Here is a 15,904-nt window from a genome sequence, read left to right as displayed (position 1 = left end):
CGATTTAGACTTCAGAAGAAGGCAGACGCTTTCTTTGCTGAGACAGTTCTGAGCCGAGGAGTGGATAACCGATACCTGGTGCTAGCCGTTGAGACCAAGCTGAATGAAAGAGGAGCAGAGGAGAAGCACCTACTCATAACTGTGTCCCAGGAAGGAGAGCAGGAAGTTCTGTGCATCCTGAGGAATGGCTGGTGATTTGCATTTGACTTAGAGCCATGATTTAGTGGTTGGGTGGTTTGTTGTTTTTGTTCGCTTTCTAATACCATCTTTCACAGATCCCAGGCTGTACCTGAACTGATTGTATCTTGCCTCCACTTCCTCAACTCCAAATGCTGAGATTACCTGATATGATTTGGTAGAGTCAGGAGGACACTGCCTTACCCAAGACCTTGTGTGTGCCTAGGGTATCCCCTGAAAACCCATCTTGTGCAGATAAATTATTAAAAGGAGATAGAGATCGTTCAAAGGAAAAGGTGCCTGCAACCAAATCTGAAAACCAGGGTTTGATGCCTGGGACCCACATGGTAGAAGAACCAGATAGATCCCCCACCCCATACTGACACACAAAATAAATATGTTAAAAAAGAAAAAGAATAATTTTAAGCGGGGGTGAGATAAAAAGAAGTTTCAAGAGGTGGTTCAATGGTTAACAGCACTTTCTGTTCTGGTAGAGGTCCTGAGTTTGGTTCCTAGCACCCACAAAGTAGCTCACATTTTCCTGTAACTCTAGTCTTAAGGGATCTGAGACCCTCCTCTGGCCTTGGGCGCTGCACGCATTTACACGCATGTATACTTAAAATAATAATAATAAAAATTTTACATTGATGAGTTAATTTTAATTTTTATTTAAAAATTTATGTTATGTGAATGTTTTGTCTGCACATATATGTTCAAACACCATGTGTGTGCACAGTCTCCATAGAGGCCGGAAGAATATATTGGATCCCCTGGAACAGGAGTTACAGACAGTTGTGAGCAGCACTGTGGGTGCTGGGAATTGAATCAGGGTCCTCTGCAGGGGCAGGTGGTACTCTTAGCCATAGAGCCGTCTCGATAGCAACCCCCCGCTTAAATGGAATTTAATACCCAGAGATTTAGAAATATTTATTCTTTAGATAAAGTCCTCGCTGCTTCTGGATGTGTTTAACTATGGGAACCTAGGTTATACGTTTCTGTTTCAACCTTGCCTGTTTTCAGGAGTTCGGTACCAGTTGAGCCAGGAGACATCATTCACATCGAGGGAGACTGTACATCTGAGCCGTGGATAGTAGACGATGACTTTGGCTATTTTATCCTGTCCCCGGACATGCTGATCTCTGGCACAAGCGTCGCCAGCAGTATTCGGTGTCTGAGAAGAGCTGTCCTGAGTGAGACTTTCAGGGTAAGTGACTTCCATCAGTGTTTCCCCCTGCTGTGCTGAGGGTGGGATCCAAGGCCTGGCCCCATGCTGAGCTACATCTTCAGCACTTCTGGAAGGTAGGCCTTCACACTAGTGTTCAGTCCTCACCTGCTACACTTTACAGAGGGCACACAGGCTGAGAGCCACCAGCGGTGTGACCTACCCTAAGTCATTGCAGTGTTGGGATGCAGACCATCTATTGGTCCTTTGAGTTTTATTTAGCTTGGTCTTAGGGTTTTACTGCTGTGAAGAGACACTATGACCACAGCAACTCTTATAAAGGCAAACATTTGGGGCTGGGGATTTAGCTCAGTGGTAGAGCGCTTACCTAGGAAGCGCAAGGCCCTGGGTTCGGTCCCCAGCTCCGAAAAAAAGAACCAAAAAAAAAAAAAAGGCAAACATTTAATGGGGCTGGCTTAGAGGTTCAGAGGCTCAGACCATTATCATGGTGGGAGCATGGCAGCATCCAGGCAGACAGTGTTGCTGGAGGAGGAGTGGGGAGTTCTCCATCTTGATCCGAAGGCAGCCAGGAAGAGACTGACTTCTGAACTTAGGATAGCCTGAACTTAGGATAGCTTGACCTCTAGGAGCCCTTGAAACCCATGCACACAGTGACACACTTCAACAAGACCAAGCCTATTCCAGCAAGGCCACACCTCCTCATAGAGCCACTTCCCATGGGCCAAGCATATACAAACCATCATAGGCATTTAATAGCTACTCATGAGGATGAGAGTGCATGCCTGTGTCTGGCTTGCTTTTTCTTTTTCCCTAAGATCTAGGGCAATTTTCTTAGAGTTTGAAAGGAAAACTCCACAGGAGGCAACCTCAGCAACTGCCCAGAAAGAGGGAGAGAGAAAGCCACGGCACCTGACTTAAGCCAGCCTGGAGGTCAGCTACAGGGTAGATCAGCAGCCCCAAGATGGGGTAAGGTGTTACAAAATGCATCATGAGAAAGAGGTAGAAAGAAGGAGACAAAAGTTGCAGTTTTGGGCTGGAGAGGTGGCTCAGAGGTTAAGAGCACTATCTGCTCTTCCAGAGGTCCTGAGTTCAAATCCCAGCAACCACATGGTGGCTCCCAACCATCCATATTGAGATCCAATGCCCTCTTCTGGCCTGCAGGCATACATGCAGGCAGAAGGCTGTATGATGTATACATAATAAATAAATATTTAAAAAAAAAAAGTTGCAGTTTTGTGAGAATGTGTGTGTGTGTGTGTGTGTGTGTGTGTGTGTGTGAATTAATTCTTTGAGAATGTCATGTGATTACTTTGGTAATCTTTACACTGCTCCTCCCAGATCTATTTTAACCTCCCTTCAACTTTGTGTTCCTCTTTTTCTTCTTTTTAAAAATTTATTATTTTTATTTGCATTGGTGTTTTTCCTGCATATATGTATGTCTGTGAGGGGATCAGATCATGGAGTTACATGTGAGCTGCCATGTGGGTGCTAGGATTTGAACCTGGGTCCTCTGGAAGAGCAGTCGGTGCCATTAACTGCTGAGCCATTTCTCCAGCCCGCATCCTCATTTTCTTTTAATAACCCACTAATTCCAGTTTGTGCTGTCCTGTCCTTACACCCCTTGGTACCAAACCATCGGTGGAACATGGTCAACTTATTGGGGCCCACACTGCTAAGGAAAACCGACTCATTCCCCTAGAAGCCATCAACTGTCAAAGACTCTGCTCGGGGAAGGGGCTCCTGAGCCCCATCCACCCTGGAAGTGGGGACACAGAGAAGTCACTGAGCTGGACACTCCATGGGTAGACAGGGTTGGTTTGTTTGGTGCTTGTTTGTTTTGGTTTTGGTTTTCCGAGACAGGGTTTCACTCTCTTAAGTGCTGGAGTATAGCCGTGTACAACCACCATCAGCCTGTACAAGGAAGGTTTATTTGGGGGATGTTCAAGGCTGCCGTGGCTATCTTAGACGGTGGTATGAGGATCAGGTGAGCAGGGGAAGATAGCAAAAGCTAGGGGAAGCGGTGCCAATTTTAAAGAGACAGGTGCTGGGGCAGGAGGAAGTATGTAAACTCAGGAGCAGCCTGAAAGTTAGAGTGTGTGTGGGTGGGGTGGGGTGGGGGTGGTTTGTGACCCAAGAGTTTGGGGCTACCTGGGGACTTAGACATGTGTTTCAGGATAGGGAACTAGATGTCCCATGGCTGAAGGTAGCTAGATAAAGACGGTAGTGACTCTTTCCGAAAAACAGAAACCTGACTCAGAAGTTTCTGAGGAATCCTGATTTTCGGCTTTTGTTTATCTCCTAGCAACCCTTTTTTGACCCAGTCAGGGTCTAGCCTGACCTAAGTTCAGACTGTAATTTAGACATTGTCAATGGCACTGCTGTTTTGGAGGCCTGGTTTGGACCTAACACACCTCTACGCTGGCATGGTAGCTGGCCCAGATCTTGCGTAACAGCCATGGCTGCTGGGAGTTCATAGGCTGGCTGGGACTCTGTAGACCAAGCTGGCCTCATCCTCACAGACGTCCACACTGCTCTGCCTCTCAAGTGTTGGGATTAAAGCTAGGCACCACCACCTATAATTGTGTCTGGCAGTTTCTAACGTGGGATCTGTGAAAGCAAACTCAGGTCAGTTGGTCTGTGGGCAAGTCTTAGGATTTAGTGGCAGAAGCACCTTGGCAGGCTGGGGCCAAGGTGTGTGGCAAAGAGATCACACCAGGAAACTGATCTAAAGCCAGAGGTTTATTGGGGCAGGGAGAGTGAAAGGCCATCTCAGAATGGGGACATGAAAGAGATATAGACAGCAGACAGACCGAGAGACCAGAAGACAGAGAACAGAGCTGTAAGGGACTGTTTAAAGGGTATGAGTGTTGCCTAGGAAAAATATAAGGAGTGGCAACAGCCAGCATCAGGCATGTGAGCGGTGTGCAGGCATGCATGCAGGCAAAGCACCCCTCCAGGAAAGAGAACCAATTAGAAAAAAACAAAAGGAGCTGGAGAGATGGCTCAGTGGTTAGGAGCACTGACTACTCTTCCAGAGGTCCTGAGTTCAATTCCCAGCAACCACATGGGGGCTTACAACCATCTGTAATGGGGTCTGATGCCTTCTTCTGGTGTGTCTGTGTCTGAAAACAGCTACAGTGTATGTACTTACATAAAGTAAATAAATAAATAAAACCAAGCAAAACAACTTTGCAAATGTATTAGCATTTGTCTTAAGTTCGTGTTGGCTGCATAACTACCATTGTGTCAATGTGTTAGCCTGAAATGTGCACATGACTTGTTTTAATAGGTCTCTGATACAGCCACTCGCCAAATGCTGATCGGTACAATTCTCCACGAAGTCTTTCAAAAAGCAATAAGTGAGAGCTTTGCTCCAGAAAAGCTACAAGAGCTTGCTCTTCAAACTCTCCGAGAAGTAAGGCATTTGAAGGAAATGTAAGTCACTGAGAAATGCAGATGCCACATCACCCTGTAACTTCCTGCCAACTTATTCATAGTACTCTGTGGTGACTCTGGGCAACAGGGACTGTTGGGTAACATTACTGAAATACCACACACACGTGCTCAAGGATGGAACCAGTGCAATATAGCTTCGAAGCTCAGAGAATGTGTGACAAATGCTTTTGCATTAGTTTAGAGACAATATACTGAGCACTGTATGGGTTTGGAATCGGGTATTGGAAACTTAGCCAATTTTAACAAGAATAAGTCTGTATTTTAGCAGACTTCTGTGGCTCCCTACCCAAAGATTAGCCTCTTCCGTTATCATTTTTTTAAAGCGCGAGGACATGCGTTTGTGTGTGTGTGTGTGTGTGTGTGTGTGTGTAGCAGGAGAGAGGAGGGATCGGGGAACAAGGGTTGGGGAGGCAGCGGGAGACAGCATTTGGGGTTCCCCAGGCCTCCTTTCTGCTGCTTTGCTATGTAAATCCAGGCTAGCTGCCTGACCAACTCCTGTCTCCTGTCTCAGATAACCTTTGCATTCAGATAACCTTCTGTACATAGGTTTGTTTGTTTTAAAACTTCATTTTACATACTATTTTTTTGTGTATTTGTGTGTGTGATGTGGGCCCAGCACATGTGGCAGCATGTGGAGGTCGGAGGACAGCCCTGTGCAGTTGGTTCTTTCCTTCCACTGGGGAGTTCAGGCTTGTGGATAGTACTTCCTTCCACGTGCTAAGCCCTAGCCGCTATACCCGCTTGACGTTAGGTGTGTGCTATCAAGCCTATGTCAGTTTTACACCTTAAAAGAGAAAGCAAGGGCTCAACCCCAGAGGCTTAAACATGCAGAGTATGTTCTGTACCACTGATTATTTTAAGACTGAGCTGTATTCTACTGTACCTCACCTGGAAACATCTGTTCTTAACCTGCTTCGATATTATTTTCTTCATTTATATTGCTAATAGTTCTATTCTCTTATCCAGTTTCCCTTTTTTGGCAGGTATCGCTTGAATCTGAGTCAAGATGAAGTAAGATGTGAAGTAGAAGAGTATCTCCCCTCTTTCTCTAAGTGGGCTGACGAGTTCATGCATAAGGGCACTAAGGCAGAATTCCCTCAAATGCATCTCTCTCTGTAAGAAGTGTTTGTATTCTGTTCAGATTTTTAGACTGGATCCCTTATGCTTGTTGACTCCAAGATTGTTGGTTTGTTTGTTTGTTTGTTTAAGACCAGGTCTTACTTAGCTTAGTTCTAGCTAGCCTAGAACTCCATGTTAAACCAGGCTGACCTTGAATTCAGACAGATCAGCCTGCCTCTGGATAGCTGACGCAAAGCTTTTTAAAGGGGCCTGGAGAGGTAACTCAGTGGTTAAGAACACTTACTCTTCTTACAGAGCACTGGTTCTATTTCTAGGACTCATGTGAGTTCTGTAATTCCAGTTGCAGAGGCTCTGGTGTCTCATTCTGGCCTCCAAGGGCTCCTGCAGATACTGTCGTATGTAAACAGGCATGTACACAAACATGTATAAAAAGAATTAAGTGCACAGCTCTTCCAAAGCTTTTTAGAGGTCAGATAGAGGCTGGCAAGATGGCTTAGCTGGTGTAGGTACTTACGCCCTTTCCCACGGCAGAAACAGAGCTAACCTTGGATATTGTCATCTGGTTTCCACATGCATGCTGCAGCATTCGTGGGTCTTCATGCCGACATGCAGGCACACACTAAGTAAACACACGAATGTAATCAAGATGATTAAGGCAGAGTTTCACTGTCTAGCTGCCACCGGCTTGGACCTCACAGAGACTTATCGGCCTTCCTGTGCCCGCTGAGCGCTGGGATTAAAGATGTAAGCCATCATCCTGGTTTAAAAGCATAAGCTTTTGTAATTTATCATTTTGTTGTTACTGTTTTTCACAAATTATTATCTATAGTATCTTTGCATGACCAAAGAAATCTCCCGAGTAGAGGATTTTATTTTATCCTAATGTTAATCGATATCATTTCTTTTTTTTTTTTTTTTCCTATTCTTTTTTTTGGAGCTGGGGATCGAACCCAGGGCCTTGCGCTTGCTAGGCAAGCGCTCTACCACTGAGCCAAATCCCCAACCCTCGATATCATTTCATACGAAACTTTTTTTTTTCTTTATGGATATGAGTGTTCTATCTGTGTGTACACCTGCATGCTGGCAGAGGGATTCAGATTCCGTTATAGATGGTTGTAAGACTCTATATCATTGCTGAGAATTAAACTCAGGACCTCTGGAAGAGTAGCCCGTGCTCTTAACCATCTCTTCAACTCTGATTTGTTTCATCTTTTATGACAACTTTTTTATTTTTTTATTTTTGCCTCATGGTTAGGGTTAGGGTTAGGATTAGGGTTTCTTGGCTGGCCTGGAACTTACCATGTAGACCAGGCTGGCCTTGACCCAACAGATCTGCTGCCTTTGCAACTGGAGTGAGTGGTAGGATTAACAGCAGGCACCACTATGTCAGGCCTTTATGTTAAGTAACTTACTACACACTGCAATTCTCGGGCAGTTGTCACAGCCAGTCTTTATAGCCACAGGCTGAGCAGCGAGATTCAAATCCCAGGTGGTGCCAGTATTGCAATTCAGAAAGCACCAACAAGACCCCCAGCAACCAGAAAAGATACTTGCGTGGTAGTTATCGGGTCAGGTGTGGAGTGACTGTGTTGTGTCTCCCCTTTTAGGCCAAGTGATAGCAGTGACAGAAGTTCACCTTGTAACATTGAAGTAGTCAAGTCACTAGATATTGAAGAAAGCATCTGGTCCCCGAGGTTTGGACTGAAAGGCAAAATAGACGTCACCGTTGGGGTCAAAATACATCGAGATTGTAAGACGAAATATAAGATAATGCCACTGGAGCTCAAAACTGGCAAAGAATCGAATTCTATTGAACACCGAGGTCAGGTATAACTTTTTTTTTCTTTTTTTTTTCTTTTCTATTTTTTTGGAGCACTAGGCAAGTGCTCTACCACTGAGCTAAATCCTCAACCCCAGGTATAACTCTTAAACAAATGTAGAATTGAGGATCCCTAAACATATGTTCTGTTTCCTAATCTCCGCTCAGTGAGGTAGTGTTTATGTTCATGTTATATCATTTATTTAATGTATATAAGTACACTATAGCTGTCTTCAGACACACCAGAAGAGGGCATCAGGTCCTATTACAGATGGTTGTGAGTCATCATGTAGTCTCTGGGAATTGAACTCAAGACCTGTGGAAGAGCAGTCAGTGCCCTTAACCACTGAGCCATCTCTCCAGCCCCACGTTGTAGTTTCTAACTTGTAATAGAAGTTCAGAGTACACTGCTTTGAACAGACCAGTGTACATGGCAGAATCTCCAAATATACATAGCCCCGGAACATTCAGAAAATGTCTGCTTAGATAGCTAGTTTAGCATAGAAATTTAGCCTCAGTGGCTTCCAGCTGTTTTCTTTTCATTGGGTTTTTTTTGAGATAGGGTTTCTCTGTGTAACTCTGACTGTCCTGGAACTCTCTGTAAAGCCAGGCTGGCCTTGAACTCACAGAGATCCACCTGGCTCCTGGGATTAAAGGCCTGTGCCACCACTGCCCAGCTGTTTTCAGGTTTTTTTAAAAATTATTCTTATTTTATGTGCATTGATGTCTTGCCTATATGTATGTCTGTGTGAGGGTCTTATGTCAGATCTTAAAGTTATAGATAGTTATAAACTGCCATATGGGTGCTGGGATTTGAACCCAGGTCCTCTGAAAGAGCAAGCAGCCTGTGCTCTTTTTCAGTATAAGGGTTCTAACGCAGGGCTTTGTGCCTAGTTATTTCTGCAGTTTGCAGAATTAGTCTGTTAAAATCCAAAGGTTTATTTTCATCTTTTAGTATGTAGTCATGTGTGTATGTATGTGCATATGAGGCTAGAAGATTTTAGATTCCCTGAGGATAGATTTATAGGCAGCTGTGTGCTGCCCCACGTATCCTGGGAACACAACTCAGGCCCTCTGCAGGGGCAGTGCTGCCTCCTAACTTCTGAGCCTTCTCTCCAGTCCCCAGTTGGCCAAATTTTCTGTTTGTTTTATAAACTTTGTGATTTTTTTTAAAAAAATATCTATTGTTGTTTTGCCTTCATATATGTCTATGTACCACATGTGTCTGGTTTCTGTGGATATAGGAAATTGGCACCAAATCCACTAGAGCTGGAGTTACAATGTTGTGAGTGGTCATGTGGGTATGTGACTTGAATCAGGATTTCTTGGAAGAGTAGTCAGTACTTTTTTGGTTTTGTTTTTAGAGACAGGGTTTCTCTTTACAACAGCCCTGGCTGTCCTAGAACTTGCTGTGTAGACCAGGCTGGCATCGAATTCCAGATCTGCCTGCTTCTGCCTCCCAAGTGTTGGGACTAAAGGCGTGCACCACCATGTCTGGCTGCAGTCAGCATTGGAAACTGCTCAGTCAGCTTCTCCAGCTCTTGTCAAATTATTTTTCTCCCCCCCCCCTTTTTTTTTTTTTTGAGTCAAGGTCCATAGATCTGGTTATTCTGGAGCCCATTATATAGACTAGGCTGTCCTGGAGCTCACTATGTAGACCAGACAACCATAGAACTTCCAGGCAGGAAGGCTGTATTGGTTGTAGATTTTAGTGGCTCTGCTGAACACTTTTAATGTTAACTCTCCCAACAAGTAACAAGAGTGCCTGCTTTGGAAAAGTCACTGTTGGTTTTGTTGAATTGTCATAGTGACTATAAATCCCAAGCATTTTAGGGTTCATGTTTAAGTCAGGAAATAACATAAAGAGATTTTTAACTTAGAAATGTGAAACAGTTTAATGACTTCTTAACTTTGTGGGGGGGAGTCTAGAATTTGACTATCAAGGTGGGAAAACATTTTTCTCCCTGTCTTCCTGTGTTTTTGGGCAGGCACTGTGCTGCTGAACCTCACCCCCATTTCCCAGTTCACTACATTTCTTTCCAGTCAAACGGCAGAACTATTTGTGCAGATTAAATGTTTGGCATTGAGTTTGGTTTGCCACCTTTACCAAGTGCTTGTGCCATTGCACACTGGGAATCGTACGGCTGACCTTCTCCTTTGTGCGGTTCCAGACAGTGTGGGGGGGGGACTTGACAGTCTCTCTTACACAGGTGATCCTGTACACACTGCTAAGCCAGGAGAGACGAGAGGATCCTGAGGCTGGCTGGCTTCTCTATCTCAAGACCGGGCAGATGTACCCTGTGCCCGCCAACCATCTGGACAAAAGAGGTTCAACTGCTTTGCTCTTCTTGGCTTTACCTCTCCTGCCTGCTCTTCCTGCCAGCTTTTGGTGATACTTCTCGGTTTGTTTGTTTGTTTGTTTGTTTGTTTTCTAGATGGTGTTTCACTGTGTAGCCCTGGAACTCACTCCGTAGACTAGACTGGCCTCAAACTCTCAGAGATCTGCCTGCTTCTGCATCCCAAATGCTGCGATTAAAGGCGTGAGCCACTACTGCCCTCCTCGGCGGTACCTTTGTGCTACTCGGCAGACCACACTGCACATTGTGATTTGCATTTCTCTACTTTATAAGCTTATCATTTCTCTTTATTATTTATGGGAGGAGTGCAGGTCTAGGGATTTCAGGACAGCTTTGTGGAAGTCAGATCTCTTTCCACCTTTATGTGGGTTTCAGGGATTGAACGCATGTCTCTAGGTTTGCACAACAATTTCCCTTACCTGCTTAGCCATCCTACTAGCTCGCTGTGGTCCGTACCTTTAACCCTAGCACTATCACTTGGGGCAGGTGGGTCTACAAATTGAGTTCCAGGCTAGCCCAGTCTACACAGTAAGACCCTGTCTCAAAACAAAAACAGTTAAACAGCCTCACAGTACTTACTAAGTATGAGGGAGGAAGTTTAAAAACCTCATGAGTGTGCACATCACGACCATGGTTACTCTAATACAGAGGCAAATACCCATGTAGCTCTCTGCTTTGTCATTATATGTGAGGCCTTTACTGGTAGAAAGTCGGCCTCATTCTAAAGGCCGACTTTACCTGTTCCCCAGAACTGCTGAAGCTCAGGAACCAACTGGCCTTCTCTCTGCTGCACCGAGTTAGCAGAGCAGCTGCCGGGGAGGAAGCACGGCTTTTGGCCTTGCCACAAATAATTGAGGAAGAGAAAACCTGTAAATATTGTTCGCAGATGGGCAACTGTGCTCTTTATAGCAGGTAAACATTCTGTGTGTGTTTGTGTGTGTGTGTGTGTGTGTGTAAGTGTGTGTGTGTGTAAGAAACCTTACTTCACTACCTGCCAGGGAAGTGTATGCTTAGCTCTAATTGGAACATTGTATTTAGAGCAGTTGAACAGGTACATGACACTTCCATCCCAGAAGGCATGCGGTCCAAAATCCAGGAAGGAACTCAGCACCTGACGCGGGCGCACTTGAAGTATTTCAGCCTGTGGTGCCTCATGTTAACGTTGGAGTCACAATCTAAAGATACTAAGAAGAGTCACCAGAGCATCTGGTTAACGCCTGCGTCCAAACTGTAAGTGTCCCACCAAGCGGATCGTCAGTACCGTGTTCTTTAGTACACTGTAGCATTTGAAGTTCTTGACAGCAGAGGTTTGTGTAGTATGGTTTCCTGGAGACCTGGTCAGTAAAGTGCTTGTATTACAGGCACGAGGGCCTGAGTTTTAATCCCCTGCACCCCTGTAAAGAGTGACCCCAATGCTGTGGACGCTGAGACCCCTAGGTCCTAGAGCTTCACTGGCCAGCAAGCTCAGTTGTCTAGCTCTAGGCCGTTGAGAGGCTATGTGGGAAATTCAGGTAGACATTCCCTAAGGGATCACCCAAGGTTGCATCTGCACAGGTGGGCACCTGAACACTCAGACGTACAAGCACAGTTTTTAAAGTGTCTATGGCTTCATTTACTCAGGACCTTGTCACAGGCATCAGAAAATTATGTTAAAAAAGAACAAATGGAAGGTCGTTAATGTGGCGTTCACACTTCATAGTGGATTGTAGAAAGTGTTTAAAAGCAACAGCAGCAAACTTAGCATTGATTGCCAGGGGCCATAGGCCAGCAAGCTTGCTCAGGGAGTAAAGGTGCTTACAGCTAAGCCTGATGACCAGAGTTTAATCCCTGGTATTCACATGGTATTCACATGACTGGGAGTCATCCCCTGCTTCACAGGAGCAGCTTGGCCCATGTACGCACACATTCATATCACATGATGATGATGGTGGTGGTGGTGGTGATGATGATGATGATGATGATGATGATAAAAATTTAAAATCTTTTCATGGGTTATATAAACAAATACATTGTAGTAAAAACAAATATATTATGTCATTGGTCTCTCTCTCTCTCTCTCTCTCTCTCTCTCTCTCTCTCTCTCTCTCTCTCTCCTTTGCCCTCCTTCAGGGAGGAGAGCGGCAACTGCATTGGAAGCCTGGTCAGGACAGAGCCTGTAAAGCGAGTTTGTGATGGACACTACTTACATAATTTTCAGCGGAAAAATGGCCCCATGCCCGCCACCAATCTGATGGCAGGTGACAGAATCATTTTAAGTGGAGAAGAGAGAAAACTGTTTGCTTTGTCTAAAGGCTACGTGAAGAGGATTGACACAGCAGCGGTAACCTGCTTGCTAGACAGGTAGTAAAACTTCTTTGGACAACAGCTCTGTCCGTGTGGAACTGGGATCATACACGCTCCTGATCTGCTCTCTGTCCCTGTCCTAGTTCCTCTTAAACATTTCAAACAAATTCACCCAACAGAAGGCCTTTGGTAGCTGGGTTTTGTCCTGCCATATTGTGTTCTTTTGCTGAGTCTTTATTTATGCATGTAAGTTGTGCACCACCTCACCCAGCAACTCACAGCCTGCCTCCATAGTTCTCACAGGCCAGCCCTTTCTCTTTCATGCTGACGTTTGAGCCCAGGAACTCGCCGACAGGAGGTAAAAGCTCTATTGCTGAGTTCTATCCCCAGCTCTCCTCACCAACGGTCAGGACACTGAAATTCATGAGTAAGACAGTGACTGCTTGGGGTTGGGGATTTAGCTCAGTGGGCCCTGGGTTCGGTCCCCAGCTCCAAAAAAAAAAAAAAAAAAAAAAAAGACAGTGACTGCTTGCAAGATGGTTGAGAAGGTTCTTGCTGTATAAGTCTGACCTTATTCCAGGAACTCTTGGAAAGACAGAAGGGAGAAAACCTCTCCACAAAGTTCTCCAGTTCCACACACAGGCTTGTGGCCTATCCACCCCCACACTTGACAGACACATGCATACTAGGAAGAATCTCCACGATGCCCGTGCTCCACTTAGAAGGCTTTTTGGGAGGGCTCATTTCTCCACTCACAGGTTAGCTGAGGTGTGAGGCACATCCACAGGACTGACCATGTTGCAGGAAGGCGAGTTGGTGGAGGTAGCGTGCCCGAGGCTTTAGCGGTGTGGGCAGTCCTGGAGTGTGAAACATGAGGGCGTAATTACAGGTGCCTCTGCATACAGTTTATTGTAAACAATTTACACTTGCTTATTTTTTTGTGCATATATGGGTGTGAGATTGGATTTACACGTTGTGTCCAGGATGACCTGGGACAGGCTATGTACCTGACAGTGACCTTGAACTTCCTCTCTTCCCAAGTGTCAGGACTACAGAGCACATCCCACACCTTACAGACATGTGTGAGTCTTACAGACTTGGTCCGCAGTAGTGTGTGCCTTACACAGCCGTTTTGTTGTTTTAGGAACCTGTCAACACTTCCAGAAACAACATTGTTTCGATTAGACCGGGAAGAAAAACATGGTGATATAAATACTCCCTTAGGAAATCTGTCTAAATTGATGGAAAACACAGATAGCAGGTTGGTAACGGTGGAGCCTGACTCTTCCCACTTATGCCGAGATACTAGTAAAATTTCTTTATTTTTCTTTGCAGCAAAAGACTTCGAGAACTAATCATTGATTTCAAGGAACCTCAGTTTATAGCCTACCTCAGCTCCGTTCTTCCACACGATGCGAAGGATACAGTGGCCAACATTCTAAAGGGTATGGGATAGCCAGCATTTCCACTTGGTTTTCTTGATTCTTTCTATAACCTAAACTGTGCCTAGTGTCCAGTTGGTCAGTAGTTGATTAGGCATGCAGTTATAGAGGGACAGAGAAGTGGTTTTAGTCAGGAAAGGGAAATGGGAGAGTGGAGACTGGAGAACGGTCATGAAGCTCCCGGGCCAGCCAGATAACCTTTAGTGTGCAGCATGGCAAAAATAAGGGAGACCCTGCCTCAAAATGTTGGAAGGAAACCACCAACTCCTGTAAGTTGTCACCTGACCTCCACACATTACAGCAGCATGCATGTTCCTGTACACACATCATACACACCATAAGTTTACAAAGGTAGATAAATTTCGATGGCTCAGTATGATAAAGTATTTGCCCGCAAGTGTGAGACCTAGAGTTTAGATCCCCATAGCCCACAAATGCTGGGTGTGTGTGACATCTAGGCAGACCGGGGCATCCCTGGAACAAGTTGGACAGCCAGCCTGGTCCAAAATAGTGAGTTCAGGGTTTGATTTAAAGACACTGTCTTACCTGCATCTGTGAATGAGTTAGAGCATGACTGAGAAACACTCCTCGTATTAACCTAGGGCCTCTGCATACATGCACACACATATGCACCTACACACATTTGAGTATGCATACCAAAGACACAAAATCACGTAACAAAGCAAGCCATGGTGGTTCCCTTCTATAATCTCAGTACTTGTGAGATAGAAGTAGGTGAGTTTCTGAGCTCTAGGCCAGCCTCGACTTAACAGACCTTGTCTTAAAAAACAAATCATTGCCCGGTGGTGGTGGTGGTGGTGGTGGTGGTGGTGGTGGTGGTGGTGGTGGTGGTGGTGATGGTGGTGGTGGTGGTGGTGATACGCACCTTTCATCCCAGCACTAGGGAGACAGAGGCAGGCAGTTCTCTATGAGCCTGGTCTAATGAGTGAGTTTTAAGACAGCCAGGGCTACACAGAGAAAACCTGTCTCAAAAAAACAACGAAAACTACAAATCACTGAGGCATTGTTTTGCTTTAAGAAGGTACTCAGAGCAGACAGGGAAAAAAGTATAAACCTGGAAAGTCCAGGAACTCACTTTGTAGACTAGGCTGAGCTCGAACTCCGAGATCCTACTGCCTTCCCGAGTGCTGAGATTAAAAGGTGTGCGCTACCACTGCCTAGCTGTTTTTTCTTATAAAAGGTGAATTATGGTCTGGACATGGTATTATACAAGTAATCCTAGAACTTGAGAAGCAGAGGAAAGCATGTTGTAGGGCCATCCTAGGCTACGCAGTCTAGATATCAAGAGACTATATATTTTTTTTTAAGTTCATTGAGACGAAATCTTGTTTTTGTTTTGTCAAATTGAAATACAGGTTTGAATAAGCCTCAGAGACAAGCAATGAAGAAGGTTCTTCTTTCAAAAGACTACACACTCATTGTCGGGATGCCAGGGACAGGAAAGACAACCACAATATGTGCCCTTGTAAGCTGTGAAACTAAACACTTCTATTGGATAATTCCTTTCTGAGTTTGTGATTCCTGATATGACAACTGCTGTTAAACCTGAAAACCTCAAGGAGAAAGACCAGTTCCACAGATACACAATTAAAAAGCAAGTTTTATTTAATATTGGCTAGGAAGATGGACACGGGCCAGGTCCATACCCAGAATTCCTGGTGCTGAACTAGGTCAGTCAGGTGCCTATAAAGGTCAAACACTTTCCATATCCGTCGAATTGGGGCCAAGCATATATCCTGACATACTTGCTGCCTACATGTCTCTCCCCTGGGTGTGGTTGAGTGTATCTTGTGTAGTTGGGGCAACCAACCTTGTTTAGTAAACCTTGTTTAGTAAACCTTGTTTAGTAAACAAATTGTGACTTGTTGTCTTCCAAGAACACCGGCCCCCGGCTTTCCAGGAAGTTACCTGTCCTTGGGCACATGGGGCTTATGGGTTATTTTAGTCCTTATTCTGCCATATTTTACCTAGTATGATAACTCACATCTTTAATCTCAGAACTTCAAGGCAGAGACAGGAGAGTGGATATATGTAGGTTTGAGTCCAGCCTGGTCCACATAGCAAGTTCCAGACTAACCAAGGTGTA

General features: G+C 45.0%; 2 protein-coding genes across 5 annotated transcripts in view; both read left to right on the top strand.

The window, feature by feature from the left end:
• The window catches only part of Slc25a16 (solute carrier family 25 member 16), a 57,234-nt gene that overhangs the window by 30,213 nt on the left and 11,117 nt on the right, over nucleotides 1–15,904 (top strand). For 2 of the 4 annotated variants that reach the window (XM_063279286.1, XM_063279287.1), the window contains exons 2-13: nucleotides 9–191; nucleotides 1,198–1,381; nucleotides 4,650–4,795; nucleotides 5,800–5,931; nucleotides 7,504–7,723; nucleotides 9,926–10,043; nucleotides 10,822–10,984; nucleotides 11,111–11,302; nucleotides 12,182–12,412; nucleotides 13,500–13,616; nucleotides 13,691–13,800; nucleotides 15,174–15,283. In XM_063279286.1, coding sequence (XP_063135356.1) covers nucleotides 9–191; nucleotides 1,198–1,381; nucleotides 4,650–4,795; nucleotides 5,800–5,931; nucleotides 7,504–7,723; nucleotides 9,926–10,043; nucleotides 10,822–10,984; nucleotides 11,111–11,302; nucleotides 12,182–12,412; nucleotides 13,500–13,616; nucleotides 13,691–13,800; nucleotides 15,174–15,283 — 1,906 coding nt within the window. Of the gene's footprint in view, nucleotides 1–8; nucleotides 192–1,197; nucleotides 1,382–4,649; nucleotides 4,796–5,799; nucleotides 5,932–6,501; nucleotides 6,641–7,503; nucleotides 7,724–9,925; nucleotides 10,044–10,821; nucleotides 10,985–11,110; nucleotides 11,303–12,181; nucleotides 12,413–13,499; nucleotides 13,617–13,690; nucleotides 13,801–15,173; nucleotides 15,284–15,904 lie in introns of those variants that run through there. The other 2 variants (XM_063279288.1, XM_063279289.1) reach the window with 2 other exon arrangements.
• Dna2 (DNA replication helicase/nuclease 2) overlaps nucleotides 1–15,904 on the top strand; it is a 28,947-nt gene that overhangs the window by 2,418 nt on the left and 10,625 nt on the right. Inside the window, exons 2-13 of the mRNA NM_001389622.1 lie at nucleotides 9–191; nucleotides 1,198–1,381; nucleotides 4,650–4,795; nucleotides 5,800–5,931; nucleotides 7,504–7,723; nucleotides 9,926–10,043; nucleotides 10,822–10,984; nucleotides 11,111–11,302; nucleotides 12,182–12,412; nucleotides 13,500–13,616; nucleotides 13,691–13,800; nucleotides 15,174–15,283. Of these exons, the coding sequence (NP_001376551.1) occupies nucleotides 9–191; nucleotides 1,198–1,381; nucleotides 4,650–4,795; nucleotides 5,800–5,931; nucleotides 7,504–7,723; nucleotides 9,926–10,043; nucleotides 10,822–10,984; nucleotides 11,111–11,302; nucleotides 12,182–12,412; nucleotides 13,500–13,616; nucleotides 13,691–13,800; nucleotides 15,174–15,283 (1,906 nt within the window). The remainder of the gene's footprint in view (nucleotides 1–8; nucleotides 192–1,197; nucleotides 1,382–4,649; nucleotides 4,796–5,799; nucleotides 5,932–7,503; nucleotides 7,724–9,925; nucleotides 10,044–10,821; nucleotides 10,985–11,110; nucleotides 11,303–12,181; nucleotides 12,413–13,499; nucleotides 13,617–13,690; nucleotides 13,801–15,173; nucleotides 15,284–15,904) is intronic.

The sequence above is a fragment of the Rattus norvegicus genome, chromosome 20 (genome assembly GCF_036323735.1).
Source record: "Rattus norvegicus strain BN/NHsdMcwi chromosome 20, GRCr8, whole genome shotgun sequence".
Classification (NCBI taxonomy): Eukaryota; Metazoa; Chordata; class Mammalia; order Rodentia; family Muridae; genus Rattus; species Rattus norvegicus.
This window is presented reverse-complemented; position numbering and strand designations above follow the sequence as displayed.